Source organism: Struthio camelus, chromosome Z (genome assembly GCF_040807025.1).
Source record: "Struthio camelus isolate bStrCam1 chromosome Z, bStrCam1.hap1, whole genome shotgun sequence".
Taxonomy (NCBI): domain Eukaryota; kingdom Metazoa; phylum Chordata; class Aves; order Struthioniformes; family Struthionidae; genus Struthio; species Struthio camelus.
In genome coordinates, this window is record NC_090982.1 from 8,631,134 (window position 1) to 8,659,003 (window position 27,870).

General features: G+C 38.7%; 2 protein-coding genes across 7 annotated transcripts in view; both read left to right on the forward strand.

The window, feature by feature from the left end:
• Positions 1 to 10,081, forward strand: part of LOC104149843 (histone-arginine methyltransferase CARM1) — a 79,220-nt gene extending 69,139 nt beyond the window's left edge. For 3 of the 5 annotated variants that reach the window (XM_068928973.1, XM_009683727.2, XM_068928974.1), the window contains exons 9-13: positions 814 to 899; positions 2,391 to 2,480; positions 4,079 to 4,216; positions 7,155 to 7,244; positions 9,721 to 9,899. In XM_068928973.1, the coding sequence (XP_068785074.1) occupies positions 814 to 899; positions 2,391 to 2,480; positions 4,079 to 4,216; positions 7,155 to 7,244; positions 9,721 to 9,730 (414 nt within the window). In that variant the 3' untranslated portion in view covers positions 9,731 to 9,899. The other 2 variants (XM_068928971.1, XM_068928970.1) reach the window with 2 other exon arrangements.
• A 7,607-nt stretch (positions 10,082 to 17,688) lies between these two features.
• Positions 17,689 to 27,870, forward strand: part of PUM3 (pumilio RNA binding family member 3) — a 28,628-nt gene continuing 18,446 nt past the window's right edge. Inside the window, exons 1-10 of one of the 2 annotated variants that reach the window (XM_068928975.1) lie at positions 17,689 to 17,825; positions 18,809 to 18,915; positions 19,602 to 19,784; positions 21,996 to 22,131; positions 22,944 to 23,019; positions 23,552 to 23,645; positions 23,879 to 23,945; positions 24,922 to 25,096; positions 25,979 to 26,082; positions 26,604 to 26,682. In XM_068928975.1, the coding sequence (XP_068785076.1) occupies positions 18,819 to 18,915; positions 19,602 to 19,784; positions 21,996 to 22,131; positions 22,944 to 23,019; positions 23,552 to 23,645; positions 23,879 to 23,945; positions 24,922 to 25,096; positions 25,979 to 26,082; positions 26,604 to 26,682 (1,011 nt within the window). In that variant the 5' untranslated portion in view covers positions 17,689 to 17,825; positions 18,809 to 18,818. Of the gene's footprint in view, positions 18,239 to 18,808; positions 18,916 to 19,601; positions 19,785 to 21,995; positions 22,132 to 22,943; positions 23,020 to 23,551; positions 23,646 to 23,878; positions 23,946 to 24,921; positions 25,097 to 25,978; positions 26,083 to 26,603; positions 26,683 to 27,870 lie in introns of both variants that reach the window. The other variant, XM_068928976.1, reaches the window with a different exon arrangement.

Consider the following 27,870-nt stretch of genomic DNA (forward strand, 5'->3'; position numbering starts at 1 on the left):
CGACCTGCCAAAGAACCTAGAAAGATCATCAGAGAGCTACTGTGACTTCTAGCACTCTACTGCTTTCAGTGCCTGAAATGGATATATTCGAGCTCTCTCGTTTGTCTTCATGAATTTTGGCTGTATCTTTGACTACAGCATGATCCATTCCCAGTGTTGGTTCTTTGACTGTCAATTAGAACTGAAGCACGTGTTTGCATTATGTGTGAAGTACACATTTGGCTTTGTTTTCTCAGTTGAGATTCTTCTTCCCTTGAAGATTAGAAATGCAGTGCCCAATAAAAGCCACACAAAACTGTTCTTAAAAAAATCACACATCTCCTTGGCTTCCCCTTATTTTATAGACAGAGCTCAGTTCTTACAGGGATTCATTGGTGAGAAGAAATTACACTAAGGCTTCACTTTATTCATCTGCCAGCTTGTGAACACTGATAGATTAGGAATAGGACATGTGATTGAAGAAAGAAAAATGAAGAGGAAAAAGTTATTTTCATTTACTAGAGGGACTGACTACTTCTAACTTGTTAGGAGCAACATTTTTTAGAAGTGATAGACAATTTTGGGACAGGTTTTATTCTGGGTGGATTGAATAAAAGTCTTTAATAGGTATGTAGGCTATCAAATATGTTAAATCCTGGTAATAGTGCAAAATCTAACAGTATATTCAGAACTATTAAAAAAAATCAACTATTTAAAATAAGTTGATGGGGATGATGGTTGATTTGGTGTTTTATTTCCCACTTTATCTAACAGGTAGCACATTTATATGCTGACAAGACAGAATGGTAACACTTGTGACTTTTTTCCCTATAGGACACTTTTGACATGAGAATTCTGATGGCTCGGACAGTGAAGTACACAGTTAACTTTACAGAGGCTGCAGAGGAAGATTTGCACAGGTTAGCAGACACCAGTATCCTACTCTTCATTTTTGTGATTGCTCTTCGATGCTCAGAGGTAGAAGAGGATGGTGGTTTTGGCCAGTGGTAAACACCGAAGGGGGAAGGTGGCATGCCAAGATAATTGGTACACCTCTAGTAGTGCACCATAGTGTTCATCTGTGGGATGGTTTGTAAGTGGGAAAGCCTGCTGATGAGCCTGTGAAACAGTAGAAATTGGTTCAAAGGAGTTTCCTATAGAAAGAGCTAAATTGGCCCCAGGAGGAGAGTGTTTGCTTCCTAGCATTATCTGTTGGGACACATGTAGTTCTGGCGACAAAGTAATTTTTGTTGCTCTGCTTCAGCATCCTTAAAGACCTCAAACCTGTTGATAAGGTGGCATCATTACAAGCTTCTTGACTGGACTTTGTGCTACAATGTGTATTTTTAAAAGCTTTGTAGTCTAAGAAGGGTCATCTGCACTTCTTCACTTCCCTACAGTGTTCCTTCAAATCTTTAGTTAGGAAGTCTTACATATATGCTAAACTGCACCTCTCATCTCCCAGAATTAGAACAGAGAAGCGTCCTTCTGAGTACATTATTGAAATAAAGTATTTGTTGCAAGAGAGCTTGAGGGACTACATCAACAGTCTTTGCAAGACATTGACATAAGGGAAAATATCACAGGCTGTCTTTGAAACTCAGAACCCTTATTGTTTCAACATGACTCATGACTAACTATGCATGACATGGTCTAGTGAGAGAGAGGAATTACTCTGAGAAGAGAAAACATCTGGAGAATTGCTTTCAAGTATCAACTGGCTAGTGTTGGCTTGCTTCAGTAGTTCTCAGGAGAGAATTTACCTATGCTGTCTAAACCACAACCAAATGCTATTTGCTTCTGTCTGCATAAATGCTAATTACATGGCTTGCCTCTGCAAGAACCACTAAGATTTGGCTGCAACTGCATAGCCACTGATATGCTTGTTGGAGGTGAAAATATTCCAGCTACCTCTTGCTCAGGAAGCTCAATTTTTGCTTCTGGTTCCAAGAGTAATTCTGTTTGTCGTACTTCCAGTGGAGCGTTTTCCTTTTAGAACAGTATTTAATATAAATATAAATCCTTCACTGGGAATGAGAAATTTTGCTGTAGCAAAATTGAACCTGGATATTTGTAAGAGTCTGCAGTGTTGTCACAAACAAGGCAGTAACTCTTTGGTAGTGGGATATTTGATTCTATTGAAGAATAAGGCATACAAAGAAGTAATACCTAAATTAGGCACACAATGAACTAATACCTAAATTAGTGCCTTTGGCTAATTCTACTGAGACTGAAAATAAGAGCATATTATTTTTAAAATGTGGAAAATTGAGACACAGATTGATTGGAAAAAAAATGGAAATGTAGAAATTAGTGCAGGATGGGTTTCAGTAAATGAATGGCGATGATGGGATTTTGTTTCCAGTACCTTCTGCAAATTACTTTGGGAAAATTTTGTGTTTTCTTTATAGAGTGGAAATCCCTTTTGTTTTCCAAATGATGCAGTCGGGACTAATCCATGGCCTGGCCTTCTGGTTTGATGTGGCATTTGTAGGATCACTGTAAGTACTACTTCATTCCTTTCTACGAAATACTAACTACCGGGGAAGAAAATCCCATCCTTCATGTAAGATGTGCCAGAATCAGATCTTCATCTGGTGCTGAGCCTGTTTGTAATGTCATTACCAATGCCTTTTTTGTTAAGGAAATCATGCCTTCTAGCGGTAACAAGAAGAATGATAATTCAGTGCTAGCAGCATGACTCAAATGGTGATGAACTTGCTTTCCATTGATTAATGTGTGTATATACACGTGCACACACACACACATATATGCCTGATCCAGGAATTGCTACAGGTCAAGATACATATCTTTATATCTTTCTACACCGTACTAATCCTTCATAATATTATGTTATCTTTATGCTTTACACTGTAAATAAGGAAGAAGCTGTAAATGTGAGCTGGATCTTCTTGTTTGGGCTTAGTCATGTTTATGGGCAAACTGGAAAGGAGGTTGCAAGTAGCCACGTACAAAATGGAAATGGAGCAAATTTCTCCAAGTCTGAGGAAATGTTTTCATTCTAACACCACCTATTAATTTTAAAATGGGGACATTCATCTGGTGTAGTAAGTAGGTGAAAATTACAGATAGTTACCTGGGAAGTCAGAAAGTAGATTTTAATTATCTGTATTTAGTTTTATATAAGATTTGTTGATTTCCGAATTAAATTTATCCAGTTTTAGATGAGCTGATTTTTTGCAATATACTGTAAAACATTCCTGTTCACTTCTGTTGATAAATACCATTTATTAACCATTGAAATGAGGATTGTGAAGAATTCAGAATAGTACGTCCATGAAAAGGAAAATGAGCTATGTGTATTTGTAGTTACTTTGAGGGCTGATAGTAAAATTATTCATCTTAAAAAACGGAATTAGATACTCCACATCATGTAAAGCAGCAGCAGAGAAGACTGCAGACTTACAGGAGTTGACTGAGATCATCACCTGAGAAGGTCTCTGTTTTAGAGTAGAAGATTGCATAATCAGCAGATCTTTCATGTTTATAGAACTGCTAAAGTTCTTTGTCTTAGCGCTTGAAATTTCAGTGGATTGGGTTCAGGTTATTGCTTATGTTATTGCTTTCTTAATACCTACAGCCCCCTTCAGCAAAATTACTGAAATATCTTACAAGTGGAAGTATTTGAAAACTACTGTAGGAACTTCTTTGGCAGTGGTGTTTTAAGATGAAACTACCATTATGAAGAATCACATTATAGCATTCAGGACAAACCCATATTTTCTCTAATTTCTTTTCATTATCTGAGTGGGAAGATGGGAATTAGTATTCTGTCCTGGAAGTGTGGACAGAAGAGAGAATAGGTGTCTGGAGAGCCTCTTCTCAATCTCCATAATTGCCTTAGACACTCAGGTCTGGTAGTGACAAGCATGGTATAGATTAAGAAAGAAAAGAAGGTGGAAAATAGTGATCTCTAAACAAAGGATATAATCACCAGCCCAGTTTAGTTCAAGGTAGCTTAAAGTTTATTTTAAGCAATTATTAGGCCCCACATATATAAAGTCCTAACAACTTTAAGTTGTTTCTGAAAGGAGAAGATGAGAAAGCAAGTCTAGATAGTTTTTCTTGTTTGTTTTAGGGTAACTGTTTGGTTGTCAACTGCACCCACAGAACCTCTCACTCACTGGTATCAAGTACGCTGCCTTCTTCAGACTCCTCTCTTTGCTAAAGAGGGGGAAACTCTCTCAGGGAAAGTCTTGTTTGTTGCCAATAAACGGTAAGTATAAAAGCCTCATAAAGCTGGTTTTGCAGTTTGGCTGTTCTTACTAGAAGTACTCAAAAGACAGCAGCTATTCGGATAATCACTACAGAATCCATACTGATGGGTAAGTGGTAATTGGTAACTGTACATACGTCTTAGCAGAAACAGAAAAATCTTGCAGCATAGTGTCTCTTTTAGCACTTTTACATCCACTAGCAAGCCTGCAAGCCAGGCATTTGCTTGCTGATTGTGGATCACAAAGCAAATGTGAAGTGGCAAATTGCAGACAGTATTTCCTTGTGTTGCAGCGAGAGGTAGAAGAATGAATAAATCAAAACACATCATCCAGTAATACAATTTATTAATGGCTTTGATCAGCTCATGTTGCTTGTTACATCTGAATAGCAACAGACCCCTAAATTTAGCACAGCAAAACTGGTTTTCCTGGAGGGGACAGAAGTGGTAGAGTCAAGTTAAGTCTTTGTTAGTGCTTTTTAGATTCATCTTAATATGAATTAATCACAGTGGTTATTTTTCACTGAGTACAATATTCTTTTCCTCTGCAAAATGTGAGTTACTAATTTTTCTACTATGAAGCAGTGTTAGTTGCCAGTGCCATCAGGCCTGGAGCGGGCACTGACACGGTGATGCTCGGATAGTTTGATCCGTCATGGGCATTTTCCTTCCTGTTAGCCAGAGAAAGCACCCTGCTCCCCATGTCCTTCTGGCTGCAGAGGCATTTGATTCATATAGCATGGTCAGAGCAGCGGATTTGGTTTATTTTCCTGTACCAGCTGCAGTGATCAAGTGCAGGGCCCACAGAGCTATCGTGTCATTTGCACTCCTTACCATCTCTTTTCCTGTTTCTTGACTCTTCTTTTTCCTGCGCTGTTTCTGCCCAGATAAACTGCCTGTCCCCAATTAGTCTGAGGTACATTTGTACCCAGATTTGTTACTTCTGATATTATTCCATTGATAATCTTGGATTTATATGGTCTCACTAATACGGTTACCTACGTAGGCACTGTTGGCCTTGCAAGACTGCTCTCTAAAAGGTCTCCAGTGCTCCATGCCAATTATCTGTGAAGCTGTTTCTCATGTAATTGCTCTTTAACCACGTGTGAAATCCTGCCATCCTTCACAAGGTTACTTGTAGGTTTGGTCGGCTTTTCATGCTGTTATCTATCACGTACAACAATTTTTTAAGTCATGTTCAAATATTTTCCAAATCTTATTCATTAAGCTTAACTTCAGGCCAGGGGCCTAGTCAACTGCCAGGTCATTTGCCAGCAGTGACACTCCTTACCTCTCAATAAGTCATATGCAGAGACAAGAAGTGGGGTTGATCCTGAATCCATTCTACATTACTAATTCTGAAAAAGATTTCCTATGGAAGTGCTTTCCCTGTTTAAGAATAGTGCTTTCACACACTGTCCTTCCACTGAGGCTAATGGAAAGGAATGTTCTTTCAGAAGAACATCTTTCTTAAGCAGACTTCTCTGTTGCTCTTGCTGTCAATTAGACGTCTGGAAACTCCACTTCTGTATTTTGTTTTTAAAACAATCTTGAAGAGACTGGTTCACACAAGTTGCAGCCTTATTTGCTCATGTATTTGTGGTTGTAATTGAAAGCAAAGCCTACTCTGCGCAGGAAGGTGAATCACAATGGGAGACTTGTTAAATTTCCCGATCTTCTGGTTAGGAGCTCCTCACAGAGAAGATAAACAATACATGTCTCCAAATGTCTCTTTTAAAAATAAAATGCATTACTATTCTGACATGTAAGAGCAACATTGTACTCAACAGTGACCAGACACTGCTGTAAATGTATACATATATAAGGCAACATATAAGGCATATTTATTTATAATTGAGCATGACTCAGAGATACCTGAGCTAAAGACTTTGCTAGATGTAAAATGACAAGTAGTTTGACCATGTGTTACCACTGAGGAGGGAAGTCCTGCTGCAAAGCTGATCTGCTTTCGGGACCACGATTACATCTCTGCATAACTCTGTACTGTGCTGTTCTGTGCAGGAGGATCCACTTGGGTCAGCTTTAGCTATTTTTTGACTGTCTGTATCATACATAAAATCAGGAAGGCATCTTTTGACTTCTGAGCTCAACTTGAGTTTAAAAAACATAGGCTGCATTAAGTGTATTATATGTTGTTGTTAAACTGCATATTCACATTTTTCCAAAAGCGAGTATACTCTGTTTTCCCTGTGGAGAAAAGCTTTCGTCTTCATTACTGTATTACTCCTGCCCACATTCATGCTCTAAAGAGTCTGTAGTCTGAATGCTGAGATACCAAAAGTAGCAAACAGCCAGAGGAAGGGTAAAAAAGCATTAAAATACTGTTGATAGGTGGTTCTTTCTCAGTGGCAGCTTAACTCAGTTGCTAAATAGAGACATGTCATATAACAGCATTACAGAATTCGGGCAAGCACTGAAGGTGCTCTAACTACAGCAGGGATGCTTTCAGTTGCCCAAGTGTTTCTCTTTTCTACGTAAACTTTTCTTGCAAAAAGTCTTGAAAAATACCCTTTCCAAGTGAAATCCTGGATTACAGAGAGAGTGAACCTAATGCTTTTTGGACAGTTAGATATTATTGATCATGAGGTAATACTCTGATTGTGTATGTTAATTTTAAAATTTACAGTATTTCTTTTGGAAAGGGAAAAGACCTTTCATTGCTGTCTTCTATCAGTGCAAAATGATGACGTTTCCTGGATGGAAATTCTTAACATAATACTTAAGTGTCTTTGTAAATTTTACTTCATTTCTTTAAATAATCAGGCCCTAGCACTGACTGCACTGAAAATTAATTCCTTCACTTGTCATACCGAATGGCTATTGTTCAGATAGTAGCTTCCTTTTTAGCATAAGAGGTTATAAATGCAACTGTATTTGAGTTCCGTTTTCTCTTTTTATACTTTTATTTCTGATGCAGACAAAGTTACGATATTCAGATTGTCGCTGTGGTGGACCAGACAGGATTTAAATCTGGTAACATTCTTGATTTAAAGAATCCATTCTTCAGGTAAGAAATGCTTTTGACTAAAATACACCAGTACATTTAATAGGTCAAAATAGAGTGTTGAAGTCTTGTATATCAGAAAGCATACCTACTGTGGATAAACAAATTTCTGACCTCTCATGATTTATTTTATTTTTACAGGTATCAGGGCAATATTATCAGTGATTTCTTATGCAATGCATTATTCCATTCAGGTTGTGTGACAGAGAGCAAAAGGAAATGGGTTTGTAAGATCTGTATTGACTTAGTTGCTGTGACAAAAATAGTAGAATGCATCTTGGACAGAACATGGATATGTGTTTCTTTGAAATAATGTATACTTAAAGATTGCTGCTATTTTCTGCCATGTGATGTGCATCATGGTTCTTTAAGAATCAGCAATCTGCTAAGCTGCACAGTGCTGGGTACATACTTTGATATTACTATTAGATATGAAGGATCCATCTTTTCTTTATAAAAACATGCAAGGAGGAAAAAACCCTGACTACTGCAGTCCTTCCCAAAAGAGCAGGGAGTGTTGTATGTGTTGCTACAGCCAGTCTTAACTCCTTTTGGGAAAAGCTGTCACTTACAGAGCAAGACAGCCAGGAGGAAGAAACCATCAATTCTTGCAAAGCAAAAAAGATTTGTGAGAAAAACAGGCTGGCTGTGTTTCTTATTCTTATGCTGTATTTGGCCTGAAAGTAGACAGCCTAATAAAACTGGTGGAACTGATTTTTCCAGAGGTACACATCGGAAATAATATTTCCTTAGTTCATTATGTTTCTGATATCATCTCAGTTTTTCACTCAGACCTGTATGACAATGTGCAGACCTGCACAGTAATTCTTATACACAATACCCATTGTGTCCGGTGAAAATTAAGTAATTTTCACCAGTTCATTAAACATGTAGTACATTAGATGTTTTTGTTTTAAAGTGGGGCTCCTTTGACTAAATTAGTTAACATGTTGTTACAATAAGACTGTTTGAGGAAGATGTGCAATAATTATAAACAAAACCATACAGTAGAAAAACTGAATTTCCTCACATTTGTCCTGTGATACGGAGAGTATCTAGCTGGTTTATGTTTTTGGTTTGGTTGACACATGTTTAAAATCTAAAAATTTTTTGTGAAGATGATCAGAAGTAAATTTACTGGTCTTCTATAACCTGAGTACTTACTCTCAGTATCCATTGCCTGAGTGTGAGTGACTTTTCAAAGATGACAGCTGTCTGCTCATAGGAGCAAAAGAAGCTTTTGTTAAGAGTTTTTAGTGTAGGTAAACCATAGAAATCATTCCTTGGTAAATGTATGCTATTATTCATTTGGAAGAAAGTGTGGGGAAAAATGGACAAACTGTATGTTGCATATAGGAATAATTTAGGCTGTATAAAGTGGGACTGTAGTTTGAAAACTGAATCTAAAAATGTCACTGTGTGATTTCATGGTTGCTTGCCATTAATTAACCATGTTCATTTCATTAATTGAGACTGCTGTTCTTTATGTATTAATTCTTCAAGTGCTTGGTCCTGAAATCATGCCACAACACAGTAGCCTTATTTCACAGCCTTCCCCGGTGAGGTTGCAGAGCACTGCTGTTTTGTTTTTGATTTATCCTGCTCCATGCTGTCCCTGCCCTCCCATAATAGTTCCTAGAACTCTGGAAGATTTGAAAAAACAAAGGCAAAGAACACCTCCACTAAGAAAAATGCTCTCTGTAGTGTAAGCATGACATAACTTTAAAAGCATTCATAAGTGTTTTTAAAATTAAAACATAATCCAGGTTCCAAACAAGGACATGCAAATTAGCGTGCATGGGGGGAGATTTGATTTAGATATCTGGCGTAAGATTCTAAAGTGCTTTAGTATGTAGGGGGAACTTACTGGGTTTTTATGCCAACACGTACAGCCCAAATCTGTTCTACCTCACTAATTCACAGTGCCCCCCATGGAGAGATTTCTCCTTGTACCACAGGAGTGAAAAGAGGGAAAGGGCAATTCTGGACATTTTGGCTCCCTTAGAACAACTCTGTACTATTTATATTTTAAGGTTTAAAAAAAAAAAATAAAAAAGATGAGCCTTTCATTTCTGTGGAGATCATGGCCTGAGCTGCTATACATGTGAGCAGAAGAAAACCTTTGCCTTTGTAAAATAGGCTACATCACATTTGGTAGCATTTTACACTTCCTTGCACAGCTGCAAATCTAGATGAAAAGACTCGCAATATGACTTTGAAACCACTCTGCATTTTGGTATAGCCAGAAGCAGTATAGGAGACTGACTCCTTAGCCTTATTCCACTGAGGCTCATCTGACTGTTGTGTTATAATAGAGTCCTTATTAAATATAAGAAAGCTGCCAGCAGTTTTTACGCCGGAGTAAAATGAGAAAAGCTACATTAAAAAATGTATTTAGTATGCTTAATTCAGCTAATGCTGTAAGATGCAAAGAACTGTATGTTGTACTGTAACTGTTTATTCTTTCATCCATTTTTAGGTATGCCTAGACTATACTGTAATACGGCATCTGAAAAGCAGAAATGAGATTCTCACCAAGCTGAATAACCAATGAGACTGAAATCAATTCAGGTCCTAGTAGGCCTACTGGTCCTTGTGTAAAATCAATTTGTAACTGTACATATCTGTAATAAAAGATTTTATGCAAGTAGCAGATAAGGGGATATTGTGGTTCCATCCATTTTATTTTATTTTTAACTGAAATTAAACCTAGACTCCACTTACAGACCTAAATTGCAGCAGACTTAACTTCATTCCAGAAAGCTCATTTGGTATGGATCAAGAAGAATTTATTTCTTTTTTTTTTTTTCTGTTTTACAATAAACTGACATTGGTTCAGATTTTGAGGGTTTTTTTTGAGATTACTGTTATTAATATTCTAGATTAGCAAACAAACTCTACCTCATGTTTATATGTATGATACATTAAAAGAACTTTGAGTAATATGCATCATTCATGCTTTCAACTTTCAGCACACACTTCTTGATATTTCAATATACTTCGTGTTAATCTTCTAGCTCACCAGGGTAGTGTGTTAAATAATTTCATTTTCTCTCCATGAACAAATTAAGTTGGTTCACTTTGAGACATGAATCTAAAGTCATCTTGCCTATACCTTTTGAATGTTCTAAGATTGCTCTATAAAAGTTTAACAGGACGCATTTGTAAATTACTTCCAGCATAGCATGAAATAAAAATGTAATGACAGGATATAAGTGAGACTTTCACTTTTTCTGTAGCTCAAAAAACTACTGCTACTCCAAAATACATACTCTTGGCTTGTGTAGCTAGGGAGGGAGGGAGGCTATAGGGTCACAGTGTGGATTCTAATGAGGTCTCTCTCCAGACAATCTTACCCCTCAAGAGCACAAAGTGATTTTATAGACTGTGCTTCTATTACGCAATGTTAGACCTTTGAAAGGCTGAATTGATAAGCTGGAGGAGTCAAAACAAAAAGGTAAAGGTAAGGTTTTACAACCAGAAACATAATAGCAATTACACCTCTAGCAAGATATTATCAGGCTTTAGCCTTCCATTCATTGTAGGAAGGCTGGTGGACTGAAAAGGCCCACCAAAACTGAGCCTTCCCTCATGAAGTAGCATGCAGGATTTGAGCAAAAGACCTTGTTAGCTTTGGGCCCCTCCTGGGAGCAGTTAAGACACAACTGTAGTTTCAGAGGTTTTCTCTAAATCTACAGCTATTTAAAGATGGTTTATAGAATTATGGAAAGTAGTCCTGAAAATTGTGAAACCTGTCAATCCAATCTATCGTGAACTTCTTCATGGCTGAGACCATGATACCATTGAAATTAGTGTGGCTGTACTCATCAGAAAGATGGCCTTGCCTGTCTTAACAGGATATTTCCAGTAACATTTAATGTAGCAGGTCTGAGACTGCTGGCATAAAAATGTTGTTTGTATGATTAAAAAAACCTGTTTTGTTACACAAACTGGCCCATATAAATAGTATTTAATATTGTTTGCTGCCTAGAAATGATAACAGAAATTGTCATTCTAACCTGTGAAAGCAGTGTAATGACATTTCCCAGGGAGTGTCTGATGACTGGATATATGTACTTGTTACATTTATTCTGTACAGCTGGATGGGAGGCCACAAACTTGGGAACAAACAAATCCACATACCAGACAACTGTTAGTCAGTCTACCACAATTTGGCAGGTTTTTCCTTAGTAAGTATGAAAGGATTATATGAGATTTAAAGTTAAATTTAGCTTATAGATTTGTAATGTTTCCTACTGACCTGCGTGTCTCTGTGGATCCTGGATGTGAGTCTCAAACCTCTTTTAAAATTCATCTATATATTGAAGACTTCTGTTGTTTATGGGCAAAAACCTTACATTGTGAATTTCATGTAGTTATCTGAGTTGCTTTGCTCTGCACAATCTTGTGAAGGAAGAAAGTAACTTTTTAAAAGAGGAGGAAAAAACAATAGCCCTGGCAGTAGATAAGGGTGTCAGGTTGAGTCTACTTACTTAATTCTGTATTTGTAGAAAAGATTGCTTCATGACACACTAGCTAGTGTAGAAAAAATAATAATTCACTGTGGTTGCTATTTTGAAGTGATTTAGACTGTTCCACACAATTGGTATTTGTATTTCTCTCTACTTCAGGAGTTCATTTTATTCCCAGATATGCTAAAACTGAAGAGAAGACTGACACTGGATGCTGCACCATTTACTGTTAGAAATGCAGTCCTGTGACTGTTTTCTCATAATTTGATGTTACTGAACAATTGCATTTGATTATTTTATTTTCCCTTCAACCTAGGCAGAGACACATATTTTAAAGTTTGGAAAGCATTCATAAATGCATAGTGATTCATGATAAATTGTGTTTTCAATAGTGATAGCTCTCATTGTGTGTGTCTATCTATATGAGTTCTCCCATCTGCACTGATGATGAATTCTATCCAAAGGAATAGTGAAGGAATTCAATCTGATTAATATTATTATAGTGGTTGCTAAGGGAAATAATGATTTGCTGCACATTATGTGCACTAAGCCCACAGAAATCTTTGTGTATAGCCTTGATGCATCTGGAACTGACTGCAGTGAAACACACAATGGAATTGGTGTTAATTTCCTTAGCTAAGTTGCTAAGAGTTGTGCTTTATTCTCGAACATGCATTCAGAGGTTGGAGGAAAAAAAAAAGTATTTTATTCTTCCTTAAGCCATCGTTTGTGGTGTATATGCTTTTTCCTCTTCTTGATTAGATAATGTATTTTTACCACTCTGCCCTGATGGAAGTCCACAGTTAAAACTGAGGAAGGATAAACTGTGAAGAGAGGGAGCTGAAGAAGAGAAGAGTAGAACGGAGGTCAACAACTCTGCAAGAGTCTTTGGCTAGAACAATTAATTTGTTTAATTTAATTTGTTGCTCAAGGGCCTAAATGTTTGGCTAAATAGCTGACATAAGCTATTTAGCTGAAGTTCCCCAGGTCTGACCCACAATGACTTTAGTGACGTTCAGGTGCACAGAAATGGTTACAGAAAAAAAGAAACTAAAGGGCCTACTTTACTACCCTATCTTGGGAAAGCGCTGTTCACTTTGAATTCTTTGAAAATTCTATCTAAACTGTGGTAAAACTGGATCTTTCTTCCTGCTCTCAACAGGCACATACCAGTTATGATATACAAGCAAAGGAACTCCCTTGTTCTGCGGGGATTTTTAGTGTTTCGGTGTTTTGTTTTTTTTTTTTTTTGAGACTGTACTGTGTTGAGTACTGTGCTGTTTCCTAAATTCAAGCTTGTTCTATAAGCTACAGTTCTATCATCTTTTATTACTGCTTATATCAGTGTTACTGTATTAACATACATGAGAGGATCTGTGTCACGTTAGCTCTGGCAGTTAAGCATAGTAACCATCCATAAAGGTAAAAACAAGTTACTCTTTCCCCTTCCACCACCAACAAAGTGTTAGTAGAAGACTACGATTGCTTGGAATTTCTTCATAAATAGTCACAAAAGGTAGTGGCATCTATGCTGTTCATCATAAACCTGACTACATAAAATGTAGTGATTTAGAGTGAAAACTGTGAACACTGGCTGTTTTTCAGAGTGTATTAAAGAGGTTTTTATTACCATAAGGTCCAATGATGCTGATCAATGCTGTTGCTCACAGCAGTTATCCTGATCCACCCCAGATCTAGCTACTGCCTGGCTGGCTAGGGGATGCACATTTAAATCTTTCTGCAAATTAACATCCCACCATTCTGGGATTCCTCTCTCACCAACACACTCTAAGTAAGGAAATAAAACACCATGAATGCAAATTAGTTTGTGGTACTCAACGTAACCTTATATCCCAGGTAACAAGCACTAATTGCTACGGAGAATTCACCATTCCTTTAAAAATGTGTCTCGTTATCCTTTTGAGCATATATGACTTACAAAATCCTTACACTGAATTTTAAGTGATTCGAGGAGTTAAAAATCCCAACATATATATTGCTAAGAGATCACAGGATGCTTACAATGAACAAAAACTGGGATTACCTATAGGCAAAAGCAAAACAGAGTGTAGGCAGCTGAGGGCAGTGGCCCCATTGCTTGATTATGGTGTAGTCTTGAAAAGCCAGGTTTGCCCTTGCCACCATCAGGGAAAAAACCTCACCTGTGTAGGGTGGCAACTCCTGTTGTCAGGGAAGGGATGGTCACTGATAAAAACACTATGTGCTGTCACCGCTGCTTCCTACTACTGCTTGGCAGCAGGAGAAACTGGCCTCTCCAGTGCTCCTTACTCATGAGAGACCAGTTCCAGATTACCTCTAGCTCCCCATCCTTAGGGATCCTTTCGGGAAGCAAAATTCAGTTATGTCTACACATCAACTGGCAGTAAAAAACAGGTGGTTTCTGCATAGGGAAAGGGATGGATTTAATTAGGGCAAAATGTGCCCAGTGTTGCTGACTTGCTTAATGATCACCTCTCCTGCAGTCCCTAAGAAGTAATACAGAAGAGAGGTCCTAGGCACGATGTAGCTGGATCGGCAGAGGCACAAACGGCTTTGGCTGCGTCTGTAGCTCAGAGGTCTGCATTGCCTTCTCTGAGAAGGCGTGGAGATGATGTGCTGAAAGTCTGAGCTAGGGTGATGCTCCCTCCAGAAAGGATCCTTGAAGAACGACAGGAAAGGAGGAGTTGAAAGCCATAGTAATTAATCCATTTAGGAGAATGGCAGAACAGTCTGTTTCTTCAGAAATAACGTAAACTATAATATATATCTTAGTTAAGGTGCACTTAGCTCTCCTCAGAAACTGAGAAAGTACCATCAGTACCATTTAAAAATGAAAATGAACTGAGGCAGTTTTAGCAGCCTTCTATGGTAGTTATTCTCCTGCTGCTTTGGCCGTAGGGAGAGCCAGGTTATGGCTGTGGTTTCACTCCGTTTCCCTTACAGCTTTGCAGGTCACCTTCAGAGGCCTTGTCCAAGGATACTCACTGAAAAGAGCAGAGCAGGCCTGACACAAGGCACTAAAGAGCATACCATTGTTGCAGTCTTCACTGCAGCTGCCTTAATAGGAAGGGTAAATCCACTGGGTCACCGAGCCAGAATATTTTTAGATGCTGAAAACATTCAGATAGATGTCGTGTTAACAAACGCACATAAAAATCTTCCTGTTACTGTTCCCTTAATGTCTTTACTACAGGCAATATAGCATTCTGTTTTGGCTAGAACTAGATCCGCAAAGATACTGTAATTCTGTGAGTCCTTATGTAACATGGGGTGCGTGCTATTTTAAAACTTCTTGTTACCTTTATCACAGTTCTTATTTCTTCAAAGTCTGCTAAGAAAGAAATTGGGATGAACTTCAGCACAACTGAAGTTACCATAGAACTCTTTGAACTGGAAGCCAATAACAGAATAGGACAGTGCCATGCCAGGGACTAGCTTCAGTTGTAAGTATGCCAGTGTTGTTTCTGCTACTGCCGTAGTAATTCTACTGCACTGACAAATCTGTATGGATGCGGATGCATTGCATGAAAATGCTCTAGATGATATTTTATGATGATCTTGTCCAGACTATGACTATTTAGTGGAACATGTTCCTGCTCTTGGGATTCTTATTTTTGGTGACAAAGAGCTGGTTCCTTCTTTTTGTTTTAAAAAAATCTAGTGACAGGATCACATATTCAAAGGAGTCCAAAAATATGTTTGTGATACAAAGTTGAAAATCACGTGTTTGAGAAATAATACATAGTCATGCGAGTAAGGCACAATTTTAGAAGAATTTGGATACAAATCTGCATCTTCAGATCAGACTCTTCGTAGAGAGACAGACTGATGAAAATGGATTTCACCACTACATATCTTATATTCAAATTACAAATTCACTTTTTTGAATTTTAATGTCTTGGTTTCCTTTTAATCATTTTTATCTCCATGGAATTAAAACAGTATCCAGAAAAATATGAAAATAGACATAAATACATCTGTGGTATAAAAGGACTCTCACCACACAGAGGAACATCCTGGAGGCCAGAGCAGGAATAGAGCTTTCTTCTACAACTATAGCCTGTTTTAACTATTTTTAAAATATGATTTTTTTTAAAGATAGGTGATAAAGCTTGTAAGCTGATTCACCTGAAATCTCTGGTTGACATTCAAAGTTTTCCCTGATTTCTTCTCTAGGAGATACTTTTTTACTGAATATTATAGCAAATAAGCTGAAGATAGCAATGTATTTTCTAACTGTCTTTCATTTTGAAAATAAACCAACCAAAAGCCCCTGGAAAACAACTATGGGTAGAGAAGGAAAAATCTAAAGAAATTGTTTCAAACACTGATGCAAAGCATTTAGGCTGGGAGTACGCAATCCTGTGAAATTACAGCCTTGATTTAAACCAAGCTTCAAACTACTCTCATTCTTTTAAATCCACAGTTTTGATGTAATTATGACAGATGCTACATTCATGCTTCAAGGAGTGGGAAAACCTAATACTGTAATTCTGTCTATGACTGCTCTTCTCTGTTTCGCAAGTTACTATTGACTGCTTCTCATGAGAGGAATAGAAGAAAAATACTACTATCACCAACTGTATCAAAAGAAAAAGCTTTTACCCCATCAAAAAATTTCTCTCTGCATCAGTTCTTTTGCCAAATATATTATTAGCAGTACTACAGAAGTATTTGTTAAGGTCTGACTTCCTTTCATACCTACTGTAAGGACACAAGTGTAAAAAAGACCACATCTGTGAACGGGAATTCCCGTTCGTTTGGAAGTGATGACTTCACTGAACAGCTGAATATGAGAAAACACTTGGCACTGACATCATTTTGAAGCAATGACTCCATCTGGTGTTCTGCAACATTACTGTTACTTAATTTGTATTGCAGTTTGCTACCTTATTTTTAAGCTAGGCTCTCATTTATGCTGTGCATTGAGCAAACTCAGATCAAGGGATGGTTGCAGATCTACCGGCTTACCTATATGAAAAGAGTCAGTGGATGAGAAAGCAAAAAATGCAGGCAGAAATATGAAGAATGAGCAATACCAATCAGAAGACAGGACTGCTTCCTACGAGCTTCCTACCTTTTGCAAGGAAAAAGGGCATTTTTTAGGAAGAGTATGAAGTATGATAATGAGATAGCTGTGTTATGCCTGCCAGAACTGCTGAGCATGAAGGATGGCTGGAAGGTGCTGGAGGGCACTGCGGTAACCTGATGACTCCGGCCAACTGAGTGGGCAGCAGGAACTGCCATCTTGGCAACTGGTAAGAACCGGTAAGGAGGGAAAAGGGCCACACAGCGACTTGAGCGTGGCGTTCAGGAGCTTCCGTGACAGAGCACAAGGACTAAGCGATCAATGCGCTCCAAAAAGCGCTGTGCCAACTTCAAAACAGCGGGCTTATGCCCTGGATATAGCAGAGAGAAACGTATTTGCCAAGCCCAGAAATAAACGCAGCAGTAGTGAGGTGAAGCCCTGGACGGAAGTCCGTGACGTGTGTACGCGTTAAGGCCCTGCAGGGCCACTCCGCACGATTTAGTCACACAACGCCCAGCTTATCCTCACCTAACAACCACTAACTGCGTCAGCAAGGAAAAAATCCCTCAGATGCCGACTCAACCACAACAAGATTTTCCAACCGTCTCACCTGTAAGGCTGTTTACCGCAAAGGGCCGCCTGGCTACGAGACTTAACAAAAATCTTCTTTTTTCCCGCTAAACTCAAAAGAGCGTCACGGGCAAACCGTCCAAATCCGCGGCCCCCGCCGGCGCCGCGCGCGCAGCCGTTAATGCCGGCCGCAGCCGCCGCCGGCCGTTGGGGTGGGGCGTCTCCCGGCAACGGCCACGCCCGCCCCCTCCGGCGGCCGCCGCCGATTGGTGGGGTCGGGCGCGCGTCACTGGGCTCCGCACCACCCGGCGGTTCCGCACGCCCCCGCGAAGGGAGGGGAGGTGAGGGGGGCGGTGCTCGAGCCCCGCGCGGCGTTTTACGGCAATCTGCTTCGACACTGTCGTGCGGCAGCTACGGGCTAGCCAATGGGAGCGGCACCCCCGCTCTCCCCCCGGTCTCCGCGGGAGGTGCCGCAAAGCGCGGGCGAGCGGCGGAGGGGCTGGCACGTGTGGGGTGAGCGTCCGGGGCGGCGCGGGCGGTTGTTTCCGCCGGGGCGGCCGTTACGGGCAACGGGCGGCCGTTACGGGCAACGGGCGGCCGTTACGGGCAACGGGCGGCCGTTACGGGCAACGGGCGGCCGTTACGGGCAACGGGCGGCCGTTACGGGCAACGGGCGGCCGTTACGGGCAACGGGCGGCCGTTACGGGCAACGGGCGGCCGTTACGGGCAACGGGCGGCTCTCGGCGGCGGGGAACCCGCCCGGAGGCCCGCGGTCCTCGCCGTGTGGCTCGCGTATGGGCCCGCGTAGCGCGGCGGAGGCAGCGGGACGCTCTCTGAAATACCGGGGAAGTAAAAAGCTGAAAGCGTTCGTCAGCCGATAAAACAAAACAAAACCCCAGGGTCCGGTGCTGTAATGTCCAGGAGCTGTAATGTCCTCGTTTTATTTTGTGTTATTATCGTTTTATTTTTTCCACGCGGATGGTGTGGTCTTGGTCACTGTGCCGCGGGTGTTGTAGCTAACAGACGAGGCTCCTTGCTGGGGGATCAATCTCTTAAGCTTTTATCCTTGGAGTTGTAGGGAATGCACGTTGGAGGGGAGTTTGACCGTCCAGTCCAACCACCCTTTGAAAGCAAGGCTGTCACCAGCACTGGCTCAGGCTGCCCTGGGCTTTGTCCAGATGAGCTCTGAAGGTGGCCAAGAGTGAGATCCCAGAGCCTCTGGATACCCTGTTCTGGTGCTGCTCCTCTGCCGTAATGCTAGCTTTTCCGTGGCATTCAAGTCTGAACCTCCCAAGCTGCAGTTCATAGTTGTTACCCCTTATATCATTGTTAACCCTTATATCATTGACCTTATTGCCCGTTGTTATATCACTGAAAAAGGAGAGTTCAACTCCATCGTGTCTGTTGGTTGATCTTCAGAGAGTTATGGGTTTTTTTTTCTTCACGGTAACAACAGTCAAGAATGATTGTTTCAGTGATACTGTTTTTTATTGCAGTGTTGTCACAATGGAGGCCAAAAATAAAAAGAAATTTGTAGGGAAAGGTGGAAAAGTGCCTCGTGGGAAAGCACCACATGGAAAAAGGAAATTTAAAAAAGATAATGGTAAGAAGAGAAAGATTTCTCCATAGAAGTGAGCTGACTGAGTGATTAATGTACACAGCAAACTTGAATTTGTGTTTTCTATCTTGTGTTTAAAGCTATGCTGACTAAAAATCAACCTAAAAATAAGCAGCTGAAATGCCTTACATAGATTGGTTTGCAACCCTTGAGCTTCATTTAATTCACATAAAGTACTGATTTAGGTCAAAATTGGAAATTAATAATTTCTTATTTCTAGTTTTTGCATTCCCACATTAACAAAAAAAAGTTTGTTTGGGAGTTGAAGCTAGGATAGCAGAAGTGCTGTGGATTAGGATTGAGGAAATTGTCATTCAATACTTGCTCTGTTCTGTTTTAAACTGGAGATTTATGACCATAAACTTGTGTTTGCAGGATTTCTTAATTCAGAGATACGTTAGAATTACTATTGTATGCCTGGGCCATTATACTTCTGCCTAGAAGAATAATTTGAAAACTGGGAGAGCCAGGGATTGTGATGAAAAAGACTGGTTTTGAGAAGCACATAAGAATGCTTTTGTCATATTCTCAGCAAATAAGGAGTTTAACGTTCTTGCTAAACATTGCATAGTAGTCTGTGTAGTAGTTGTGCTAATAGGAGTGTATTGAGGAGTGTATTGTTTTGAGACACGTGAGCTCTAGGATAACATACTCTGTTTACTGGTGAATAGATTCTGGTCCTCCAAAGAAATTTCATCACAAAGGAGATGAGGAGGGAAAGCCTAAATCCATTTCTAAGAAATTTGTGAAAGGAAACTTAAGACCTGGAAAAGCTGGTGTCAAACAATTTAATAATAAACAGCAATCAGAAAAATTTGCAAAGAAGAGAAAACTCCAGGATGGTGAAGAGAAAGGTGAGTGGATTTTTAAGCCTGGATCCCAGTGTAAACTAGGTTCCGGTAAACATACTGTTCTTCTCAAACTTCTTTTCTCCCTTCACCTTAATCTTGCCTTTCAATTTGGCTGAATGGCTCCAAGTTTACTTCTTGTGTATTTAATCTTTTCCTGTGGAAATTGTTCTTACTCTAATGAAGCTTGAAGCTTCATGAGTATCCATAATTCACATTCATGAATATTCTTGGAAGTCAAAAATAAAGGCAAGTTTAAGTTACTAGTATGCTATCGTAAAGTTCTGATTATTTTAATGGTTGTGTTAAGTGACTAACTTGAACCTGACTCTTTTTACAGAAATCTGGAAAATACAGAGTTGATGAGGGATTGTTTTAGAGAAGAAATGCTCTAGTCTAAATGTATTGTCTATTAAGATTACCTGGAATATAAATATAAAATTGTGAAGCAAAGTTGTTTATCCTTCTTTATATTATTTTCCTCCAGTCCAAGCTACTTAGTTACCTACATAAAAGAAAAAAAAATGTCACTGATGTTATAACTGGCTTTTACATTTTACTTTTGTGTTTATATTGGAGAGGCTAAATAAAAAAAAAAAATTAAAGTCATAAAAACAGAAATTTAACTTTATGGACATAAGTTCATGTAGTTTATCCTCTGCTGCAAAACCAAGCTCTAGGAGGAGGCTTGAGCATAAACAGCATGAAATGAAAACTAGATTACTGAATGTGGGATTCAGAAGTTTTGTACTGAAATGTTAGTTCTTTGATAAGAGAGGGGAAGAGATGGGTTATTTTAGTGTGTGTGATTTCTTTTTTTTTTTTTTTTTTAAGAGTGGGTTTATGTATGGAATGTGCTAGTTTTCTGGAAGTTTATATAAAGCTTTTTTTTAAAAAAAAAAAAAAACGTGAAAAGTTGTCTATAAGTGAAAGCTGCCATGTAGTATACAATGGCGCTGCTCTCAAAACAAGATGTTACTCTTCTTGCTTGTCGCTATTTCTGTAGAATAAGTGATAGATAAGTTCTAAAGTATGCTTTGTTAAAAGAGGGCGTGATTTTTGAATAGGCAAGGGAATTAAAGACGTGCTGTTAAAAACCAAGAAACAGTGCTTTAAAGATCCAGTTTTAAATTTATGGAGCTTAATATTGTTCCATCTAGAAGTACTATACAGTGTGCCTTGCTTCTGTGAAATCATGCAGTATAAGGTGGTGATTTTTATCAAGGTATGAGTAAAATCAAATGTTTGAAGTTTTTTTCTAACTCACTTGTGACATTTTACATACAGTTATCCTAAGCTTGTGTAGCAGTGTATAGCTATTGTGTAGTAAAATCTCCTACTTAAGATATCAAACTGAGGGAAAGGATAGACATGCAAGGCTATATGTATATAAGGCTTTACATATAAAGGAGTATGGGATGTCTGTTAGTGGTGTGTTTGTGTTATGAGGTTGTATTCAAACCTCTGAGTGAACTGATGTGATAATCTTGGCAAACCCCATGAATGCACTGTTGAGAAAGGCATCGGATAAAACAGCAAATTTTGTGTATAGTCTGTCATTGCAGGGCAATGGATTGTAAACTGTGGCCTTTATTTTCATTATTTTCATCCTCTTTTAAGTGTTTCGGTGCTTTTTTTGTTGTATTCGCTTAAAAGATGGATGATGATACTGAGATTAGTGGCACAGACTCTTTCTGGCCTGTGTGTTTAAACTCTTACTAGCATTACTTTTTAATCCTTTTCTTGACATTATCTGAGACCTAAAAAGGAGGAACTGCAGTAGGCTTTAATTTTCAGTCTTTCCTTTCTTTGAAATTTCAGCTCTGTATCTCTAAATGAGGGTGCTTCTGAGAAAGACAAATGACATAGGTGAACAGAATGAAGACGAAAGGGAGAATCAGCTGGGACTGAACAGTCATTGGGTAGCGTGTGCATCCTGGGTCAACATTTGTGCCATTACAATGTTTAATTGAGATGCATCCTCTGACAGAGCGTTGAGGAAGAACTACATGTTTGCCGTGTGCTTGCAGTATTCTGGAAGTGGAAATTGCTGTCTTAGCGTATCTATTCAATATTTGCCTACTCATATTAGCCAGCTGGGTAGCTGTGGGCAAAGAGCCTGAGCTGGCTCAACAGAGCTACTACAACTTACACCCATAAAGGATTCCCTTGCACCTCCCCTGTTTAAAAAAAAAAAAGTATTTTTTTAATCTTCAGGGTCAGATTCTAAGAAGCCTAAATGGAATGAGTTCAAAAAGAAAAGGAAGGAATTAAAGCGAAGCAGACAACTTAATGACAAAAGCAATTATGACATAATTGCAAAATCAAAGCAAATATGGGAAAGTGTGAGAAGGTAATAATGGTTCTTTTCTTTCATTCAATTGGCTTATAATTATAAGTTTGTGGTAGCAAAGAGATACTTTTTTCTACTCTTATAATTTTATGAAAGCATATTCCATATTCCATAATGGAACTCCATGGCTGAGTGATTACATAACATGCAATTCTGTCGATGACTGAAGTAAAGTGTGATGACCCCTAATGATAGCTATCCCTTTTTCTATTATGTCTGTGTTGATACTACTTGTATGCAGAACTTCTTATGCAAGTGCAAGCTGATACAGAAGCAGGAGATCTCTTGGGTCTCAAGCTGTCTTATCTTTGAGTCATGAAGCATAGAGCATACCACTGATGTCTGATCCCTACCTCCCTACATGAGTGGGTTGTGGGGTTTTTTTTTGTTGGTTTTTTTTTTTTGGAGGGGGGGGTTAAGGGTTTAGATAGTCAGTCTGGGTAGGTGTAATTCTAGAACTGGGGCCCCACATCAGGAAGCGAAGTTATTTCGTGATGTTCCAAGTGTCTCTACTGGCCGGTTTTGGCTACGAGATGCTTACAGATCTTCAGTAACTGTGACTGTACATTAGAGTTAAATATTTTTCTAGTGATATTATTACTTTAGAAGATCATTTTAAGATGTGGAAAAAATAATTTAGTTTCTAGGAACTGAAATCTATTTAATTATATCTAGCCACAGCGTTAATGACTTAGCAGCAGGTAATTTCACTTTTGTTTTTATGGTCTAACTTATTCAGTTATATCTATAAATTAAAAATACCATCAAAAGCCACTTCCTCAATTAAGATTCTTTTACTTTTTTGCTTTTAGGAAAAAATGTGATAAGGAGAAGCGAGAAAAGCTAATGAATGAGCTACAAAAGCTACTTCATGGAAAAATTAAAAGTGTAAGAAAAAGAAATGCCAATGTAAAAAATGAAATTAGACTGCACAAATTCACAAAAGCTTCTTATAAGAATGATGAAATGTCCTGATACTTTGTACTCTAAATAGTCTTTCTGTTCCTACCTAACTCCTGAAACATATAAGTTGGCAGTGAAATATTTGTCTCTGGGTTCTACAGCGATTCTTGCTATCCCATGCCAAAGTGGAACATATGATCACTCCTACTCTGAAATTTCAAAGCGAGTGAATAATTTCACATTTCTTTCTTTGTCAGAATTAAATATATGAGGCATGTTACAGTTGCCCTTCCTTGCCAGCAACTGCACTTTATATTTGCATTTTGTTGGTAGAGTACACTTATGGCAGTAAAAATACTTAAAAACGCGTTTGTTGTAAGCAACCAACTATTTTATAGTGGGCATTAAATGCTTCATGTAGCATAAAACTATATCAGAGATCAGATGCATTAAAACAAATTTGGAGCATAATGCCATAGGAAAGGCCTAGGATAATAAAATATTTTATGTCCTGCAGCTAGCATTTGCACATGATTCAACTCGAGTGATCCAATGCTTTATTCAGTATGGTAACGACAAGCAAAGGCAAGAGACGTTTGAAGAACTAAAAGGTACTTATTCCCATTTTTCCCTTGTACTGCAGCCTTGTTTTCTGTTGCTGGTATGCGTTAAGAGAAGCGATAATTCCACTGTTGTTTTCTGTTGAATGTTTTTAATTTTCTGTTGAAATGACATGTCATTTCTAAGTAGCTAAGAAAGCTTATTTGTATAACGTCATCTTGTTTTTGTAGAGGAAGTATAAAGAAAAATAAAAGCCAGCTGAACACTTTTTCCCTTCTTCTAGATAGCCTTGTAGAGTTGAGCAAGTCAAAATATTCCAGAAATATTGTGAAGAAGTTTCTTATGTATGGGTGAGTATGAAGAAGTGAATTTGCTTAGTTCTCTCTTGCATTGTTTCATTTCTTGTGTGACTGTTCCTCTTAATCTGTAATACGTTGGCTAATAATAATAATAATTAAAAACAATCTCTGAATATGTCTCCATAGTAGTGATGAGGCAGGAGACTAGCTGATATTGCCAGCCGCTTTTTTCCTGTTGCAAAAAGTAGTGCTAAAGCTTTTTGCCCGAAAAAGAGAAATTCTTTTGTAAAGACTTTCTCTGCTCACTGTTGAAGTTGTAGTCTTCTGCAGAATTTACCCACTGCCCTCTGCTGCTGTTTTTTATACTTTTTAGTGCAGAAGCAAACTTTTGTCCTTGTCTGGTCTGCCCTCTAGCTGCTTAATGTTTCTCCTTTTTCATCTTCCTTGGCTTATATTTGCTGCATTTGTGGAATTTTAGCTACACTCACCACCATAATCTTCTTTGCCTCTTCAGCCATCTTTGTAACATAACAGCATTATGCCCAAATGAGCTAATCTTTAGGCTTTTTTAATTGCAGAGAATCCAACTCTTATACCTTTTTTTCCAAGCCTGTCCTGTGCGTGTTTTTGCACACAGTGGCTTACCCTGCAGTTACTGGTCTGGAAGTAATATTGACTGATAATCTTCCTATGGGAATCTGCTAATGAAAACCATTAAGGGATTCAGCTAATAGCAGTGTTATCCTTCCTGTCGTAAAATTAGCTACAGACTTTATTGTGAAATATCTGGAGGTTTCTTTTCTTCCCCTTGAAAATGTCCACTTTAGCATGACTCATGACTTCTCCAGATTGCTGACTTTTTCACCATCTTTTCGTAAATGCCATAAGGTTGACTTAGGTGCATGTATTTCCTGTGTTACTATACTAATATTTGATGACCTAAATATGCTTCCAGAAATAAAACTATTAATAGGTCAGCTCTTCCCTGATGATTTAACTCCTGTTATCAAACTTTCCTGTGAAACAGGACAAAATCACAAGTTGCAGAAATAATAAAAAGCTTTAAAGGCCATGTGAGAAAAATGCTCCGTCATGCTGAAGCATCTGCTGTAGTGGAATATGCATATAATGACAAAGCCATTTTGGAGCAAAGGAATATGCTAACAGAAGAACTATATGGAAACACTTTCCAGGTTTATAAGGTGATGTTTTAACGCTTTCTAGTCTACAGTATTTTAGTATCTAAGGTATTGTGTTAACAATACCTTACCTGTCTTACCTACTATTTCTTCTGATAAAGCTTCATTGTAGAAATGTAGTTACAGTTGTCCTAGTGCCTAGTCTGAAGTAGTTGTCCTTGCTGAGATAAGGTTAACTGAACCATACCATTACTGTTTCTTTACAGGTTTCGGTCATCTGATTCCCCCCACCCCCTGTATTTAACAGATACTTTTCTTCTCACTTTGTATCTGGTCAAAGGGCTCTGCTAAGAACAGATTCTCTTAGACGAGTTACCATGTAAATGTTTAGACTAGATAGCAGAATATACTTCTGTATTTAAAGTATGTAGTCTTTTCCTCTCTGCCATCCTTGAACTGGAATTTCCCAGGCTTCCACTAATGTCCCAGTTCATTGAGGTGGTGTGAGTCCCACTCCTGATATTTACATATACTGTCATGCAAGATTTCTGCCTTAGCTCAGAAGTCCCTTACTGCTTTAGTCTGTAGCAGTAAGCAGTTTAGTCCGCTTTACCTTGTATGTGATAGTGTCATAAAGAGCTGACTGTTTTACTGGAAATCCGTTCAGAGCATAACAGTAGTTTTTGTCTGCTAGTCGTTAATATACAGTTTGTAGAACCTTGTTTTAAGTGTATAGTTTCTGACATATTCAAAGTAGAGAAACAGTTTAATTTTTAAATTGTAAAAATTGTTCATTTTGCATAAAGTTATTTCTGTACAAGTTGTAAAGTGTTTGAGATATCGTTCATAAATTTTGACTGAAGAGGGACTAAAGAAAAACATTTTTCTGTGAACTCTTGATACCTATTGGAAACCATTAAACCTCTGGTTGGGCGTTCATTTCAGACACCAGTTGACCCAACACTGGATAAAGTGTTAGAAGCTCAGCCTGAAAAGAGGGAGGCCATTCTGGATGAAATGAAACAAATTCTTACGCCGATGGCACAAAAGTAAGTGTGCGTTTTTGAGCATGTGGTATTACAGTGATACTGGTATTTCTTTTAAACTGTAAAATTGTTGCATTATGTAGTAACTAACTATGCTTCTTTATAAAACCTTGTGAATATTTTACACTATTGCGAACTCTAGTTTTATGAACTAAAGCTTTTTTCTAGAATTCCAGCAGTGTGGTATTCTTTTGTAATGCATGATTAGATAAGCTGGTCTTCTGGAAGAAAGTATTGTGCCAGACTTCAGAATTTATCACTTTTCGTAGAATTTTCCACATACTGTAAATGCTAAACATCTCATCCAGAGCGACTTTGTGTTCTCCTCAGTAAGTTGTGTGGAATTTCTATGCTGACTTGACTTTTGGGGAGAAGGTGTATTTTTTCAGGCTTATTAGAGGAAATAACTGCATACCACATTAAGACTGTGACAGATTTTTTTCTGATATGAAGTAGTGTCAGCTTATGTCAAAATCATTGTTTATGTTAGTTTTCTTTTCCTTTTTCCTCTTCCCAAAATACAGGGAGGCTGTGATAAAACACTCACTGGTACATAAAGTATTTTTGGACTTTTTCACTCATGCTCTTCCGAAGCAAAGATCTGTAAGTTTGCTTTGCTTTTTGTTTTGTATTTCAATAGGATGTTTTGAATTCTGTCGTGAAAGCACTGTAAGATAACTAGAAGAAAAAGTAACATACTGGAATATTTAGGAGTTTTCTACATCTGGTGACTCCAGATAGGTGACTGAGATATGGTGTTATATGGAGGTTTAGAGTTATAATGAACTTTCACACTAAAGCAGTAGTTACTGTGGTGAGTGGGGTTGTTTCTTCTTGTGGTTTTTTTTTTTTTAACTTCTAATGCAATGACATCAATGTTTTCTCTGTACTTGATAAGTGATCCTTCCCAATAGCTGGAAAATAAGGCATATGTAAAGCTGCAGGCATGGCTTCCAGCATTTTATCTTTCCAATATATAATCTCTCAATGTCATCTACCCATTGCCCAAAACCCTTTGACCAAAGGGTAATGAAATTGGCCCCTGCCCTCTGCAACCTTAACTTTGTCACCTTCCTCCTCCTGAAACAAGCATACAGCTTGTCTCATCACTTATATTCCAGTTATAAGCATGCTCCGGTCACTCTTGCAAAAACTAGACCTCAATTTGCTTTATCCAAGTAAAGTGTTGTCCATATAAGCTGGTATCCTGTTGGTTTCCTCTGTCGTAAAGCCCTGTCTGTCAGCCTCATCCTCATCCCAGTTCTATACACCATCTAGCACGAGACCTAAAGGTGGTCAGGTAGACCCTTCTGGACTTGCTGTATCTTACCTACTTCTGCTAGTTTGAACTCCTCAACTCTTCTTTGTTGCCATTAACAAGTGACCTATTCATGTCCTGTTCCAAATCCAGATCTTACCCTAATTCAAGGTTTTCGTGCATGGTTTCTTGTACTGCTTTGTTAAAGAATGCCCCTGGATTCACAGTGTTCTTCCACTCCAAGATAAGGGGAATAAGGACGTATGTCTTTTCTTCTGCTAGGCTTTTTGGGCACAGAGGGTAGCAGCTGGATATTACCTTTAAGGAAAAAATAGCTGGCTGGATTTTTCTGCCTTCCTTTTGTGCGAATACCACCATTTGGAAAACCCTTTTGTTCCTTCCTGTGCTCATAACCAGTGATTCTAATCATGTTGTGATTGGACAGTTCCAAAATAAATGGTAAAATGTTTGGAACCTTGGTTCAGGACATTGAAGAAACTAGGATTAGAAGTGGATACGGATGGAAGCCTCAT